General features: G+C 35.3%; 1 protein-coding gene across 3 annotated transcripts in view; it reads right to left on the bottom strand.

The window, feature by feature from the left end:
* LOC142631655 (uncharacterized) overlaps positions 1 to 17,633 on the bottom strand; it is a 60,160-nt gene that overhangs the window by 18,580 nt on the left and 23,947 nt on the right. For 2 of the 3 annotated variants that reach the window (XM_075805879.1, XM_075805881.1), the window contains 12 exons: positions 11,475 to 11,543; positions 11,184 to 11,354; positions 11,050 to 11,097; positions 10,812 to 10,953; positions 10,517 to 10,614; positions 10,193 to 10,337; positions 10,014 to 10,102; positions 9,648 to 9,758; positions 8,858 to 8,932; positions 7,733 to 7,798; positions 7,374 to 7,562; positions 7,181 to 7,291 (listed from right to left, as the gene is read on the bottom strand). In XM_075805879.1, coding sequence (XP_075661994.1) covers positions 7,181 to 7,291; positions 7,374 to 7,562; positions 7,733 to 7,798; positions 8,858 to 8,932; positions 9,648 to 9,758; positions 10,014 to 10,102; positions 10,193 to 10,337; positions 10,517 to 10,614; positions 10,812 to 10,953; positions 11,050 to 11,097; positions 11,184 to 11,354; positions 11,475 to 11,543 — 1,314 coding nt within the window. Of the gene's footprint in view, positions 1 to 5,971; positions 6,334 to 6,498; positions 6,580 to 7,180; positions 7,292 to 7,373; positions 7,563 to 7,732; positions 7,799 to 8,857; positions 8,933 to 9,647; positions 9,759 to 10,013; positions 10,103 to 10,192; positions 10,338 to 10,516; positions 10,615 to 10,811; positions 10,954 to 11,049; positions 11,098 to 11,183; positions 11,355 to 11,474; positions 11,544 to 17,633 lie in introns of those variants that run through there. The other variant, XM_075805880.1, reaches the window with a different exon arrangement.

Raw genomic sequence — 17,633 nt, 5'->3', positions numbered from 1 at the left:
CATATAAGCCCTGTAAAATGGATAGATCGATCATACAACCACTTGTACTTTGAGGGTCTTTAATATCTCATCATCTATCTCAAATTGCATGGGCTTCTTGTCCCTTCCAATCTTAAGATACCTGCGAAATGCTCCTTCAAGTCTTTAGTAAAGTCTGTGGTGTGGGCCTATCGATGCCGTATTTTTTTTCTACCCTCGATTTGTGTGTCAGCCCCTAAAAATTCAAAAAAAAAAAAATTTCTCACCAGAGGATCACGAGAACATCTAGATCATTGTGGTTCAACCTGTTTAGGCATTGGAGCACTTAAAGTGCCATATCAGGTCAAAATGTCCTTGGGCAACCCAGAATTGACCGAAAGTCAAAATTGGTCAAAACCACTCTAAAACAACATTTATCGTGTTTTTATATCAAAACTTGAGGCTATTGGAAATTTTCATCAACTTTGATCAAATTTGACCTAAGGATGACTCTCGGAGGCGACCGAAAACCTAATTTTGATTTGACTATTAGAACGGGTTAGAATCAATGCCATTGCGAAGAATATTGAATTCTATTTCCAATGACTGCTCATAGGTCGAAATCGAAGTTAAAATGGTTGAGATATCCAACCGTTTGATTTTTGAAAAGTCAAGTATTCTAAAAACTAGACACCCATACCTTTCTACTGCCACTAAGATCAGGTCAATCATTGTTTGGAAAGGCATCTAGCTAAACTATAAAAGTCAAAACTGAAAAGCAAGAAAGAGCCAAAAGCCGAGGAGTCGCAAAAAATATAAAAACCCTAGACCTCCAAGATTCCAAAAAAAGAAGAAGGAAATTTGAGCATTTTGGGAGCTATTTTCTCTCCATTTTTTCTCCTAAACACACACAAACAACCTTTGATTCTCTCATCCTCCACACATCAAGAGGTAGATTTCTTGCTTCCATTTCCTCCTACTTGGTCCATCTACCTTGGTTTTTAGGTTTGGAGGGGGGGGGGGGGTGTGGATGTAGCTTTTCAGCTACAATCAACGCCCATTTAATTTCTAGCACATTTATTGCTTTGTTTTAATTTCCTAGCATATCTATTGCTTTCCCTATCTCTCTAGCATGTTTTTATTGCTTTGATGATGTTGGCCTATCCTTCTCAGGCTAAGATATGCCTAAATTTCTTGTTTGTGCTTCTATGCCATTTTTACATGTTCAAATCTATATGTTTGGATGCTATCTTGAGTGCTTTTAGCTTCAATAATTTTTTTTTTGCCATGTTTTCTTTCTATGAGTCATGGGTAGGGTGTAGATCTAGATCAATTGGTTTAGGCCTACATTCAAACCCCCAAGTTCAATAAAAGGTTTAGATTAGAGTCTTACTTTCTTGTTTGGCCTCTCACATGCTCATACTTACTTTTACTCTTAGATCCATCTCTTTTGTTGCCATGTTTGGATGCTCCATGCTTAGATCCATGTTCATCCCTTAGATTCATGCTTGCATGTTTAGATCTAGCTTCTTGCATCTTTACCATACTTTACATGCTTTATGCTTCCCTCTAGTATGTGTTTGTTTGCACATGTGCCTTTTTCGTCATGTTCCGTTGCATCATTCCTTTTTGTTGGTTGTTTGGATGTGACCGCTTGCATGATATCTTATCTTGTTGGCGTGCTTGTGTCCTTGCCTCTCTTAAATGCCTAGCTTTTATCCTTGAGTGTGATAATATGCTTTGCCTCCCTTTTTGTTGCTTCCTTTGCTTGCTTTACGCCATCATGTACAATTATCATGTGATTTGGTTGCATCCTTTGCATACATACATACTTCCTTTGCTTGTTTGTTCATGTCTTTACATATGGGATCCCGAGCACCTTTCTCGGAGCCATGCTTGTTGGCATGTGGGTCATCCATAATCTAATCTAATGGATCTATGGACACCACATTCAAACCCACATTTTCCCCCTAAGGACACATATTCTATTTGTTTGCTCGTTTGTTCACATGCTTGCTTGCTTCTTCACATGCTTTCTCTCTTTGCTTGTTTGTTAGCATGTTTTATAACAACCCAAGAAAAAACGCTAGTTATATCTGCGCTATACCTCAAAAAGACTAGTTATAGTTAAGTCTTCTTGTAGTTGTTAATAAAGTCTAGTTCAACCTAGTATATGCCTGATGTGGGACTCACTACATATCCACACATATCACACAATTAATCAAATTGGAGCATCATAATTTCCCCCACTTAAATCTCTAATGTCCTCATTGGGGCCCAATTGTGGGGTGGCGTCTTTGAGCACACATGAGGTTACTAGGGCGGCTTTGACACCATATGTAACGATCCAAGGAAAAGTGCAAGCCATATCCTCAAAATGAGCACTAGTCACAATTAAGGCTCCTTGTAGTTGTTAATAAAACCTAGTTCAACCCAGTATATGCCCTATATGGGACTAATCACACACCTACACACCACACAATCAATCAAATTGGGGCATCACATGTTTCCTCTCCTTTGCTTGAGTGCTAGTTTGCTTGTCTGTTGGCTTCCTATTTTTTTATGTGTTGCATGTACGGACAGAGCATGTGATGTAGAACAGTTTTGCGACATCAGCATGTGTGCAACTTGCAATAAAAATGGCATAGATTAGTAGATTAGGGAGCTTAGTCTCTCCATGAGGTCCACTCTTTCTCTTAGCCTTTTCCATTAGAACCATGTCTAGTCACTTTCCTAGATTAGAATTCCTTTTCCTATACCTTGCTTTGGTCACACCTTTCAGGGTGTGAAAATTTCTAATTTTCTTTTCCGCTCTGTGTGTGATATATATTGTGCTTGTTGCATGTTGTAAAGGTAGCTATACACTTCGTGTGATGGACATATTTGGTTAGGGAGGCAACCCCTCCGTAATCATGGATGCTCTTGATCTTAGAGTGTGGGTATGCATTCAAGGTTTGTGTTGTAGATGCATACTCATGCTTTATTGGGTGCATGACCTACCAAGTGTGATCACCCTTATCCATGTCAGTTAGTGACATCGGTTTCCCTATGTATGTGACACGCATCGTGTGTTTGATACTTTGGTAAGCCTCGGCATACCTTAGTTCGAGCATATTAATGCATGTCGTATACATAGGCATGAAAAACCCGCCAGTGTTCCATAGCACACCAGATGTGAAACTCTGCTGGATTTTCTCCTTGAAAATGTGGCATCTACTTGCCATATTCTCACCGCGAAAGTTTTGGTGAGAATAGTGTTTTATGTGCTACGATGCACCTAAGCCAAATTGTTGTTAAATTTCCACCATGAAAATAAGGCAAAATGCTGTCAAATTTTCATCGTGGAAATTTGGTAGCAATTCAAATATGCTAGCAAAGCATCGACAAAAGCCATACCCCTTTTCGAACGCAGATCTCATTTCATAAATAGAGGTCGTACTTATTACATAAGTGTTTTATTGTAAGATCTAAAAAGGTTTTTTTTTTTTTTTATGGGAATCTAAAATGATAATTGGTCTGTTTGTAACTTAGAGCATTCTCATCTAGAAATGCAAGGCACAAAAAAAAGTACAAAAATGGATGATAGTGCTCACAAAAAATGCACAAATGAGCCTTACATCTGGTGCAAAAAAATTTATCGACTGCATAAAACTTACTTTTGTGTATTTGATTCTCACTCACTCTCTCTCTCTCTCTCTCTCTCTCTCTCTCTCTCCTCCCTATAGTTTTTATTTTTATTTTTTTGGTAATATGATGTGATGATGTGTGAAATCAATAGGTTGTATGCTTTGAACTTCAACGGTGGATTGGTGACCTGAAAAAGAAAGAAAGAAACTATCGAAGGTGACCAGGGTGAACCGGCCAAGGACCGTCCGATGGTTAAGTTAGATTTCTCTCTAAGACTTAAGTATAATGAGTGAATGAATAGTAATACATACCTTAGTCCAGCAAAGTTGGGTCCTTTTTAAAGAGAGTTTGAAGTGGGTCTACTATCATGGGAGATGTGTGGACTTAATGGGGAGAGTGGAGCGAATTTCGGGGAATTCACCTCACATATTAGAATAGTGGATCGTGGTGCAACTGTTCTTGGTTTGCATAAAACACCTTAAAATCTACTAAGTGTTTGTTGGTCATCTATACCCCCTTATGGTGTAGATGACTGGTCTTCCTTAGACAACTTCTTTCCCTGGTGTTGAATGTTGTTCTCCTCTTTTCCTTTTCATAACTATCTTGGACGTGGGTTTTCTTGGATGACTCTTTTGGACAAATCATATTTTTATAAATTACCCATCAATGGCACACCTCAATTTGTTGATAGCTTGAACACGTGGCATCATGAGATATGTTGATATTACTTGGCATACATGCTGCCACATGGCTGTCAGTGAGTGGTTGATGGGTCACATCACTTCGTTCCTCAAGTGGATTGGACACGTGGCATTCTCTGATTGGCTCGTGGTGCTTCAGTGACCCACTTGGTCACCTATAAATAGCTCAATCTCTAGCTTGCCCTCCTCTCTTTCTCATATTTTCTCATTTGACATTTTTGCTCCAGTTTGTCCTTCATGCTTCGTCTAGGATTCCTCTTCCGTCCTTAGTCTTCTTCATCTAACATCAGGTGTAATCTCCTCCTTGTTTGTAGGTTTTCTTAGAATTTACATTGGTTGAAATTTTAGTTTCTTCCTCTAGTGATAGAAGTGCCAACGATAGTAATAGCAATAGTGATAGTAATGGCAGCAGTAGTGGTACAAGTGTTAGTAGTAGGGATAGTTGCTCTACTGACGAGTTGTATACCTCTGGGGTTCCTGGGATTAGCTTAGAGGTCCTCCAAGAGGAAATGAGGAAACGAGCAGTTTTTGGATCGTCTGCTGGTCTGTCGTTCGTCCATAGCCCCTCCAAATATTCTTTCGTCCATTCCATCTTCTTCTTATCAGGTGGACGAAGTAATGGAATGTTGTGCTGTTGCCTGTGAATGTGTCGTTTGTAATAGATGCAGAGAAGTTACATAAGCTTAGGGGCAGATATCAAATTCCTGAAACCATTCATACTCGTCTTCCTACCCCTAGAGAATAGTGCTTCTCTCCAAATTCTCCAATGATTGGTGTATATGAGGCTTATCTTTTAAGGGTTCTTAGATTCCCTTAAAATGCTAGAGAGGTCCTCCGTAGACTAGGTGTTGCCCCAAACCAACTTAACCCAAATGGAAGTATCATTGTAGCGATGCAAGTGTTGTGAAGGGAGGCTTTTAAAGGGAATTGTCCTCTTACAGTGGACGAGTTCTTTTACTGTTACAAACCCAGTGAGATAAAAAAAAAATCCCCTATTTTTATCAGTTTTCTGCTAGGGGTTCTAGTTGTAGGATGATAAGATTTCTTCTAACGTCCGATAGAGAGTGGAAGAAAGAGTTTTTTTTTTTTTTTTTAATTTTATTTAGGGCCTTGGGCTGGTGATCTCATCGAAGTTGGTATGATTTCGTTCCCTCCCTTGGTTTGTGCCTAGGGTCGTCTCTGTTACGAGAGTATGTAACTTTCTTTTAGCTCATCCTAATTCCTTATATCCTCGGCTAACACTTTCTTACTTTTTCAGGTCACCGATCCATAATTAAAGTTCGAAACACATGGCCTACTGATTTCTCACATTATCATGATGTTTTCTAAACTGAAAAATGGGATAGCCAATACATTGTTAATTGGTTGCGTACAAGAAGAAAAAAAAAAAATATATATATATATATATATATATATATATATATATATATATATATATATAGCTTTATGATGCAAAATAAAGGAAATTTGCAAAACCGAATGGAATGCTCTAATACATATGTATATCAGTATATATATATATATATATATATATATATATATATATATATATAGTTACACACAAATCAAGGCAGAAAACACGAGTCGTACAACATAAAGCTGATTTTTTTTTTTGGTCTGAGGGGATTTTAATCCAAATTCTAACCGTGGAAATAACTAAAAAAAACCATTGAGTTATAAGACTCTTTACCAATGTAAAACTGATTGGGGTCACCCATATTATTGATATTTATATAAATCATCATTCGTTTATTGCTGGCCTCCCAGTCAGCCGTTCACAAAAAATTACAAATTGAAGGAAATATCATAAATTGCCACATCATAATGCTGATTGGGTTGACGGCCTTTTCCTAATTTGTATAAATTATTACGCTTTTCCTGCTGAACCAAATAGATGCATCTTCTCTGCAACCACAGCTTTCATGGCCTCCTTTGCAGATGCCATAACATAGACTAAATCTTTACTGGGGTTGCTCAATGAGTCCATGTAAGCCTTCCGCACTTCAGTGTTCACGTTGAACTTTCTGACGCCCCGCTCTATACAACCCTGTATGCAGTAGTCAAGCAAGCTCATATGATGTTACTCACCCTCAAAGCCATTCACCAACGTTAGTTATATTACATAAGAACATGTTTTGTTCTCGAATTTTTAACAAAACCTTCAAAAAAGCCAATAAATTCTAAAAAATTTGTATTTTATAAATATTTGTACCTTGATAAGTTCCTTTGACAAGCCAGAAGCTCCATGAAGCACCAGAAAAACTCCTTTCTTCAAACACAAAGCACGCAAATCCTAAATGTAGAAGGAAGCTAGAATCAGTAAAAAGCTAATATGGATGAGGTGGAGCCATGAATCAAAAGACTCAGCAGAAGACCGCCTTTTCAATGTACATTTTTTATGATATTCTTAGTCTGAGAGGAAAAAGGAGATTCAGCATTATTGAGTTGTAAGGATGTTATTCCTGACACACTAGATAATCTGGCCCAGTGGCCATAACATTACACAAAATAACCACGAATCTCATAGCTTTAAGTTGAAGCCAAAATTTTTAGCAGGTGAGCAGGACTAATGTGAGCTCAATATTTTTAACAGCATATTCCTTAGCCATTTAAATTTACAAATTAAATTTCAAATCAACACCATAGACCATATAACATAAAATAATTCTAGAACATAAAAACTTAGAAACCTTAATGTATCTTTATCCAAAAAAAAGAAAAAAGAAGAAGAAAGAAACCTTAATGTAACAAATATGGTAAGTTTTTAAGTATCCAACCAAATGCTGCCTTCCTTTTGTAAAGTTACATTAATTACACAGAAGTCAGTAAATTTTTTAATCCTAATTGAATTACTAAACTATATGGTGTCAAAAAAGTATTTATATATACTTTACCTTGAGCAAATCAAGTCTAAGATTTGGGCCACTTGCAGGGTATTTTCCATGGACATTTCCAACACACACTGCCAAAGCATCTATGCCAGTCTCATCAATGAATTGTTGAGCCTGAAATTCATGAGGCCGGTTATTGGCAACGTTATGTGTGAAAAGGAAAAGCTGACTTTTGCAAATTCAAAACAGAAGTAACCTGATTAACATCAGTCAGTCTTGCTTCATAATCTTCCACAGTCAAGTCATCTTCTGTTCCTGACAACCTCCCTAATTCAGCTTCCACTAGCATATCTTTTGAGTGAGCCAAGAATGATATGAACTTCGTATATGATACATTGTCCTTGAATGAAAGATGTGAACCATCTACCATAACTGAATCAAATCCCTGGCACAGTTGGGTTCAAAAAATGAAATCGACTTTTTAGTTATTATTTATTGAAGATAAATAGAATGCAATCTGACCGCATAGAATGCTCAGCAGTAAATCAAATGGAAGGTACTCTATGGTGACAGAAAGACATATGGCTTTGATATTAAATAAAAAAGACAACTAACCAACTCAAGAGCTTCAACCAGATCTTGCTTCGAAGTTCCATGATCAAAGTGAACAGTGATGGGGACCTGCCATTCATGTATTAGCATTTACTCCAAAACATCTGTGCATCTTACCTTAAGTATAAAGAAGTAAAAGAGTCTGGCAATGTAAACCCCTAAGAGAAATTGAATGGGGTTGCAGTACAAGAACAGGCTCATGAGATGTTTAGTGACCTAGTATTTGGTTATTAGAGAATCATTTGGTTGATTGAACTACTATGTGGATACATCATAGATAGCATTTTCTCAAAAATTTGTAGTCTCCAAGTATAATAGTGTAAGTTTCCTTTCAATTGCCTAAAAAGGTAAGCCAAACACCAAATCACATAAAGCTTGTGTTATTACTATGTCACTATTTAATCCTTCATATTCTCGGTATTCTTTTCCTGCATAAAAAATTGCTTATTCTTTGTTTATTTTTTCCTTTCATTTTTGCGGTATAAATTATTTTACTAATCATAAGAAACAAACACATCCAATATCTCTTTCTTGTAACACAAGATCGAGTACCTAACTGTCATCAGCAATAGTTTAACAAATTCTAACCTCAAAAAGTAGGAAGGATGTCTTCAGAGAAAAACTAAAATTCTAACCCATACATATTTTTTAACCAAACAAGGAATGAGATCAAGAGATTAACAAAATCCAATTATTTATAGACAAAAGAGATGCACTTCTTCGGGTAGAACAAAATAAATTCAGCAGAAAGTTTTGTTTCTGGTAAGGGTTTTTGGGAGGAATAAATTCAGCACTTTTAATTGAATGACTAATTTTCAATGCTCAAGTTGCATAACAGCTGTATAAAATATATGTCACATCTAAGCTAAACAGAGGCATATAAACACATTCTAAGCCAAAACAGGGCATTTTACCAAACAATAGCATTTGCCTATTGAGTATATCAAGTGCTTGATAGAAACTCGTGGAAACAACGCAGGCCTTTCTGTGCTTTTCACCCTGAATGTGCAAACAAGTGTTCTTTGTTTCTCTTTCAACCTTTCAGTGCTTTTTTTTTTGCCCCTCGTTTTTTTTTTTCCTAAACTTTTTTGCTTTCTACTTAAGTCAAGTGTATGAAATGGCACTTACACTGGCTTGTTCAGCAGCAGAGACACAACAGGCAACCAAAGGAATTCCCCCTTGCTTTAAGGCACCAGGATGAATCTGAAAAGGAACAGAAACAAGTCAGAAAATTTCCCTAAATCATGATTCTTCCAAAGAATTTCATCAATCATATCACCAATGCAGACAATGGTCAATAGAGCAAGATTTTAGCACTGAGGGATAAGATTAAAAGACAAGTGTTGAAAGAAATAATGCAAAATATTAACTAATATAAGTTTTTTAAAAAAAACCTTAATTTTTATACAAAAATAATGTAAATGTATGCTGTTAATTGAGATGAAATTAAATTGTTTCCATCATAAATAATTCACATCAAGATTAAAAAATCCACCTTGATACAAGTTCATTCAAAATTCAATTGAGACTCAATATAATATAATTATGCTTATGTTTCTCAGTAATCTCAAGAAAATATAGCCATATAGGTAAATATTTCATACAATTAAAAAAAAAAACAATACATAATCATTGACATATATTAACTTTAAAATATTAATTTAAGTATAATAAATTTACATGTGTTATTTGAATAGTTAAGAGTATATTGAGAAAATAAATCAACATAAAGAAATGAAAAATATAATCGTTAGATCCAAATACAACCTAAAAATAGAATAAAAATTGACAACACATGTCCATGCTTCAATTTGGAAACTCAATAGTCTTATCACAAATTATGGATAAAATCATGGCAGATGTTATTTATGAGTCTCCATGGCTATAATATCAATCTTCTAAATAGACTACTTCCAACCTGTAATATGGCAGGACTTTGTTCTTCCTCTGCAGCCGCAACAACTGCCTCAGCTCCTTCCAAATTATAAACGTTGAATGCTCCAACAGCATATCCACCTTTTTCTGCATTCTGCATATAGAGCAAATTTTGAGTATCAGTGGAAAAAAGTATCAAGATATCTTAAATTCTTTTTTTTATTTTTATTTTATAAATATTTTATTGATCCCAAAATAAAGAACAAAGAGTCACCCAAGTATACAGGATGTATATGATTGGGGACCAATATAATCAAGCACGCAAATTACAAAAATCCATCAAATCAAAAACTGAACATAGAGAATAACATCCTATGAAATCTTTATATATTATTTTAATGGACATTACAGAAAGAAGTTCTTTTGTAGATGAAAGTCTAAGGGGACGAGCCCAAGATTTCACAACTTCGGCCAGCGCTTTACTATCACCAACATTACCTATAAAGCAGATTTTCAAATTGTCAGACTCAAAATAAAATTTTCAACAAAAGATTATATAACCTAAACAATATAAGAACATATATTCACCCGGGAAAACAATGTATGGAACTCCAGGATGTCTACTTTCAGGACCTAGCTGCCACAAGGGAACACCAGCCAATGCTTGTCCAACTATCTTGGCACATTTTGCTTCAAGGGCTTTTGTAGCAAGATCTGATGAGGTGATTCCACCCTAAAAGAGAGTAATAATGTTTTCAGTATGTAGCATTTGAATTTGAGTACTTTGAAATTAGTCCACAAGCTCAAATTGTTTTAATAAAGCTTCCACAATGTGTCAAGATCAACATAAAGTACCATTGTTTGCCATGTCAAAAAGGTAAAAAGGAGGAGTATTGTTTATTATAAAAGTACCTTTGCAAGAATGTAACGAGGTTTTATAGTGATCTGCCTAACAATTTCCACCAGTGCTGAGCTCACTTTGAAATTGATCTCCAAACTCTCAGAAGGAGCTGCAAATGGAAAATGAATTGACACATGAGAAAAGGGGAGGCAGGAAAAAAAAAGTACTGCTGTTCCAACCATTTTTTTGAATACAGACATTTAACAACTGCTCTAGTGGACATTATCCATAAAGAACTTTATATTGTTCAGAGAATTCAATATACACATAGCTAAGCAACATATCCAGGAAAAAAAAGAGTCGAACTTTTTCCAGTGATGAGCTCCCGACTGGTCAGTATTAGAGTGTCCTTACGAGCCCTAAGAAAACAATCTGCCATGGCTGCTGTTCTACTGATTTCCTCTTCCCTCTCTTCTACAGACCTCATTGCAAGTTTATCAACAGAAACCTGTTTCATTACAAAGTTGGCTATTCAGTCTTTTATATGAAAAGCTATAATTATCACAAATCCACAACTAAAAGAGAAACTTAGTATTTGGGTCACCTCAATACTTCTAAAGATCTGGCCACATTGTTGTCTGAGCTCTTCCACCTGTGGAGGGAGCACCAACCAAGTAGAGATATCAAAATATTGGATAAAAGAAAGAAATAGAAATCTCCATTATTCATCATTTCTACCTGTTTAGTTGTTTTTGGAACATATGACCCCACAACTATTAGACCACCATTCTTTTCTTTGTTTATTCCTAGATCCTTTGGCAAAATTGGGGCTTTAGGGATAATTCCAATGCGAGTAGAAACAAAACTAGCAGCAGTACGGCATAGGAAACGTTTTCCCTTCAATTCTGCCTGTCAGTTTAACATAGCTTATTAAAACAAATACTAGCTTTTGAGGAAAACATCCTGGAAAGTAATCAAAATTATACTAATTGAAAAACAGAAATATTATAGCGATAGCAGGACATTTGCCTTGATCATTCCAGCTGCAAATACAGCCATGTCTCTTTCGCTAGCTGCATTAACTATACATGTCGACCCCTGTTCAAGAAATAAACCAGAAACAAATTACTCAAAACCTAGCATTTCATTGTCCAAAGAAAACACACACACACACCTGGCACAAGTGTGGCTAACAGTTTCTTTTTTTTATAAGTCCGGCTAATAGTTTTGTATCATATAAACTTAGTAACTAAGCTGTTAAGGTGCATTAAGCATGATACCTGTAAATAGATATACATTACATGACTTGACTATACCCAAACCTTATTACTATGACCTGCCTTATAAAAGCTTTCAACAATAACCATGTTTAATAGTTGTTAGTTTAAAATATGAAACTCTGGAGTAACATGTGGTACTTTTGTTTAGCTAGAGAGTGAGATATTGGATGTCTTAGTGCATTGCAACACTGTAGTACTTAGGACTCAGGCAAAAAGAAATAAAACCAATTTATGACTAGATAATGGAGTAGAAGAGTCAAAACTGTATGATTTGAATTACTAACATAGTAAGGCGGGACTTACAAGGCAAAAAACAAACTGGAGAATGAACAATGGATAGACAAGGAATTTCTAAGCCCAAGTACGATCCATGAAATCTTGCATCATAAACAGGACTTGACTAATTCACCTTATAGACTTTTAACCCCTTGAAAAAGGGAATAAGTGGGAATTTTTTTGTTTTGGAAGAATACAAAATGCTGACTAATGACTTTAATCACAAAAAGAGAAGGCTATGTTGCTGATAATTATACTAGAACAAAACTGACAAGTCAAACACTTCTCATAAAATTAGTTACAAAAATATCAATGTTATTATTTTTTATTCTTTTTTTATTGTTAGGTTACACATACACACCCAATGGGTCTTGAACCCACAATCTCTGTCTAAATGTTTTTCACCCCTTTTTTTTGGGCAATCAAGTAATTTCCTTGAGTAACACACTTTTGGTAATTTCTTCTCACATTTACTTTTAATTAACAAACTAACTTTCCAAATAGCTAGGTCCTATGATGCATTGAAAAATCAAATGTCATTTACTACATTAGCGAGATAAAGATAAAGTAGCACTAGGATAATGGCTGATATGTTCTTTTTCTTTTCACTATGTTAAGCCCTAAACAAAGATTTGCTCATCAATATATATATAAAAGCAGAGACCTCATGCAAGAGTGCATGAGGTTCTGCCATGTGGCACTCTATATGAGTTTTTTGCAATTCTCTTTATTATGAAACGATTTTTTCCAACCTCAAAAATTAAAACAATGCAGCTTTTGTGTTTAGCACTTATTGCTTCATCAAAAATCAATTCACTTCTTCCTCTCTCCTAACTCTTCACTTCTTTCCATTACCAAAAAAAAAAAAAAAAAAAGACTCTTCACTTCTTCCGGACAAAAAAAAAAAAATTCACTTCCCCATTCAAATTTAAATGCACACTATGGATAAGCACCTGGCAAAGTGAGACCAAGCTGTGCACTATTACACATTTACAATAATATTATACTTTCCAAGTAATTTCTGATGAAATCAAACCCATCTTTAAATTTTTTAAATTTCACTCATTTTCTATCTTAACTCTTTAGTTCTTTCTCTGTCTCTTAACTCTTCACTTATTCTAGAAAAATCAAAAACAAGAAACTCTTTCACTTCCCCTTTCAATTAAATGCACACTACGTACCTGTTTCTTTGGAAAATTATATATTGATGATGGATCAACGATTCCTCTATGAGTTCATGGACAAAAGCTCCTTTCTTAGTGTTTGTAAATAAATATTGTCAACTCTCTCTCTCTTTATTTCTTTCTTTCAATTTTTTTTTTCAAAATTTTATTTGGGATATTGAGTTTGCAGTTTGCAATGTTTGAGGAAGAACGGACTCAGGGAGATTGAAGCTTCAACTTTACCTATTTTGGCCAAGGACTAAAGTCATTAAACCCAAGGAGAAAAAGCCACTGGCTTCTAATTTATCAAACCCTTCTTCAGTATCTAAGTCCTAAGAGGTACAAAATACTAATACTCAATTTGTTCATTCTTTGCTGTTGTTTGGTAATGGGTTTTAGACAATCAAACTAGATGGTGGTTTGTTTCTTTTCATTTGAACTGTTTACTGGTTAAGATTTTTACTGAGCCACCCCGTTTTTGTAATTTATGATTTGTCTTTTGGTGAGTGATTTAAATGTGTTACATGAGGATGTGATTAAGAAAATTGGGTACTATGTATACCCTAAGGCAAAGACAGATTGAGTAAATAATCTGGTTTTGTTGGGCAGGTAGAAAGATCAAGGAGGAAGAAGCTTAATCAATAAATCAAGCTCTTCCATGCCACATGTAGTCGGAGCACAAACTCATGTATCTATTTGGATTGGGTCACATTCAAAGCGCCAATGGAGGCAAAACTTTTGTGGGATTTGAAGTGCAAAGAGCCCAAGAGTAATTACAAATTTATTTTGAATCCATAGTGTTTGATAAAATGTTTGACAGAAAATTTATAATTTTTATTTGGTTGTATGATGTAGCAGCCTATATAGTTGGCATGAGTGAAACAAATTAAATTAGCTACGGGTAAGAAAGTTGTTATTATTTTTAGGCGAATAATTTTCTTTTACTTATTGAGGAGTTAAGTATTATTTGGTAGCAAAGTTTTAAAATAATCTCCACAATCTACACATATTCTATGTCCTACTAAATGATAGAAACTCAATTGTTAAAAATAAGAACAAAGAAAGAAACAATAGAATTGCAAAGGTATAAATTAAGAAGTAAGTGGGTAGAAAAAATGATATGGTGTCTCCATTATTTGAAGGTTAGCCTAGAATCTATATAAACTCAAAAGGGTATTAAAGAATTGTTAAATATATTATACCGGTACACCTTTGTTAAAAAATTGTTAAATATGTTGAATCATGTCTACCTCAACCATCATTGAAACTACTTACTTTATTTATTTATTTATTGGTCAAGTATCATGTATGGCTGTTTGCAAGAGCCTTGATAATATCAAAGTGTGTTTGTTGCTTTGCCTAGACATGAATCACTATGCAACCTTAGTACTGCTATAGTTAAAATATTATTGAAGATGCTTCATAAGATCAACACCTTAGTTAGTCATTTCGTATGACAAGGGATAGGTTGAAGGAGTTTGATATGCATAATGTATGCTTGCAATTAATTGGTTTACAATCAACTAATGGTATGCAACAAAATATGCCTACATGCTCCGAAGTTTCTACTATAATTGTAGGTGATTTTAGCAATGAAAGTATTCACCATTTATGCTATAATATATGTAAAAAAAATTTCAAAAACTATTTTACATAAAAGTTTATAGCATTATCCGCGCAATGCGCGGGCAACCTTCTAGTTTGTAACAAATGATGACGAGACAAGCTTCATAGATATTCTAATTAGCTTCAATATTCAGTCATTCCCCTCTGGAGTAGCTAAAGTGCATGTTTCTCCTACAAAGGAAAGGTCCTGGAAAGGGCAATCTAGATAAGTTCCTAACCTACTGGCTCCTGTCTCTTGCCACTAAATTTAAAAACCATATATAGCTATGATGATCCCCACATAGCTAGAGGTTCCTATTGAATCCACCACATTGGTAGGGTTGTTAAAGTTGGTAATCAGGAGCAACTGAGGTTTGATTATGTTAATTCAAATTGGTAGGACCACTAAGATAGTGATTAAATTATCTTTTGCAAATTTTCTTCAACAAACAGTTTTTATTATATCGCTTATTTGGTGGCAGGTGGGGGGGTTGGGGGGGGGGGGAGGAGGGAGAGGGATTTGTATAGGAATGTTGCCAGAAATTTCACTTTACAGGATTATATAATAAGAAGAAAATTATGAAATCTCATGAAACCAAGTTTTATCTTAAGCAACATATGCATCTCTTCAACACTGAGTCACTGATTAGTTCTTTTTGGGTCCATTTCCCAATGCCACAACCTTATCCTCTACTAGGGGTCTATATGAACTGAGCCAAACTTGTCTCGACCAAGGGCTCAACTCAGCTCACTTATTAAGTAGAATGACCCAAGCTCAAGTTCATGCCAAAACTAATTTAATATAACGATATAAACTCAACCATTAAGATCTGTTACAATTATGGTTAAATGATTAAATTCTCAATTTTCTGATAGCTTAAAATTTTGGGTCGATAATTTATCATAGTATCAAAACAGGTGATCCTAAATTCAAACCTTGTCTCCACCCTTTCCTATTTATTACAAGGGAGTCTGGGTCCACACATAAGGAGAGTGTTAGATTTATGGTTAAATAACTAAATTAAAAATTCCCTTAAAAGCTTAAGTTTTTGGGAAAATTGATAATTTATCAACACGATTGGCTTCTAGGCTCATGTACCAGCTCAAGGGCAACTTGCACTAACATTTATTTTATTTTTTTTGATAAGTAACTTGCAATAACAGATTTCAGGAGGAAAAGCTTTAAAGAGGTTTAGTTATTTGAGTGTTGTCGCTGATCCTTAACATGGGACTTATGATTTACATTGCATTCTAAAGTTAGAGCGGCTAAGAGGGTTTTATCTACATGTCTTCCCTCTCATTAGATCTCAATATTGAGGTGCAGGATTCCCAAATTCATGAAAAGCAAGAGAGGACGGAAGGGCAGTGTTTATAAACAAGTATTCCCTCTTCCCTCTTTCTGATCTTCTGGTGTGGACCTGTATGGGAGGGTAGAATTGAGATCTGGACTGGTTTAAAAAATTTCGATTGTCAGGGTGAGGATAGGAACCTCAAGGATCATCAAGCTGCTCGTGAGCTTGACAAGCTTACAGAGCCCTTCATATTTCTGATCAAGCTGAGCTTGAGCAGGGTAAATCTCAGTCAGCTTGGCTAGTCTGGAGCCCTGGCGCATACCAACTTTCGGTTGGATTGGGACCTCCAACCCAAGCTAAAATCTGTCTATATTCATCCCAAATCACCCCATTTAATGAACTGCAATTTGCAGATTGGATACAACCTGCTTGAGTGAAAAAAGGTTCAGGAAATGGATCAAGCCTCATTGTTGTCCATCTAATTTGGAATGAAGCAATAAGGCAAAGATGCTGTAGATGTTGACTGGCCTAAAAAATGGAGGTGGGCTGAATTTGAGAACTAGGTGGAACTCACTCCATTATACTTATCAAAGGGCCAACAATATTGCCACTGTCCATGGAGAATTTATTAATCCACAAATGATGTACCAGAAATTTCTCTAGATTTTATTTTCTTATCCCTATCTTTATGGAGCAGACAATGAAGAAGAAAACTTCTGCAATACATGAGAACCACCAACTTTGCAGAATTTTGATGGAATTTCTTAAACCATTGTCTCCCTCACTTTTGTTGAATCTATCATTTTCTTTATTTCGTTCATCAAATAGAAACATTTTCTTCCTCTTCCCATCTAATTTTACCTTTCAGACTTTAATAGCAACTTTTTCCAATAAAAGAAGTTCTAGAAGCTTCAAACATAGTTTATGGACACAGTGGGGCAGAACATGATAATGTATTATTCTATCCTAATCACTGGTTCCTATCATATAAAATAGATGGAGTTTATTGTGTAATCACTCATTCTAAAAAAAACCAAATACATGAACTACCTATTCTTTTAATAGAAGCTTCAAAAAAATATGGCTGTTGATATTGATATTTCCCAGCCAATAATAGGCAGAGGCACTTAGACTCAGCTGGATTTATATTCTGTTTTACCCAGACACTTCACATTCCTGTGATTGTATCAACATGATATGACATTCATAAGGGTATGGTACTAAAAACTCAAAATGGTGGAAAATATTTGGAAATATATATATATATATATATATATATCCAACACTGGATGCTTACCTGCATGTAACATTCATACCCAAGTCTATGTACCAAATGTTATATCTATGGTATGAAAAATAAACAAACTAAAGCAGGTATTCTTCAAATAACGTTTATTTGATCCATTTAACAACCTCAGGATGCTCCAGCTAATTGTTATAGACTGGTGTCGCATGTGTTAGTTGGTTGGTTAAACTACAGATCATCTACTTCTTCATATAGAGAACTTAAAAGTATGGTGTTTTCTCTTTTTGGGGTTCACTAGGTTATGCCAAAGGGTGTTGTGGAGCTCT

Source organism: Castanea sativa, chromosome 4 (assembly GCF_040712315.1).
Source record: "Castanea sativa cultivar Marrone di Chiusa Pesio chromosome 4, ASM4071231v1".
Lineage (NCBI taxonomy): Eukaryota > Viridiplantae > Streptophyta > Magnoliopsida > Fagales > Fagaceae > Castanea > Castanea sativa.
This window is presented reverse-complemented; position numbering and strand designations above follow the sequence as displayed.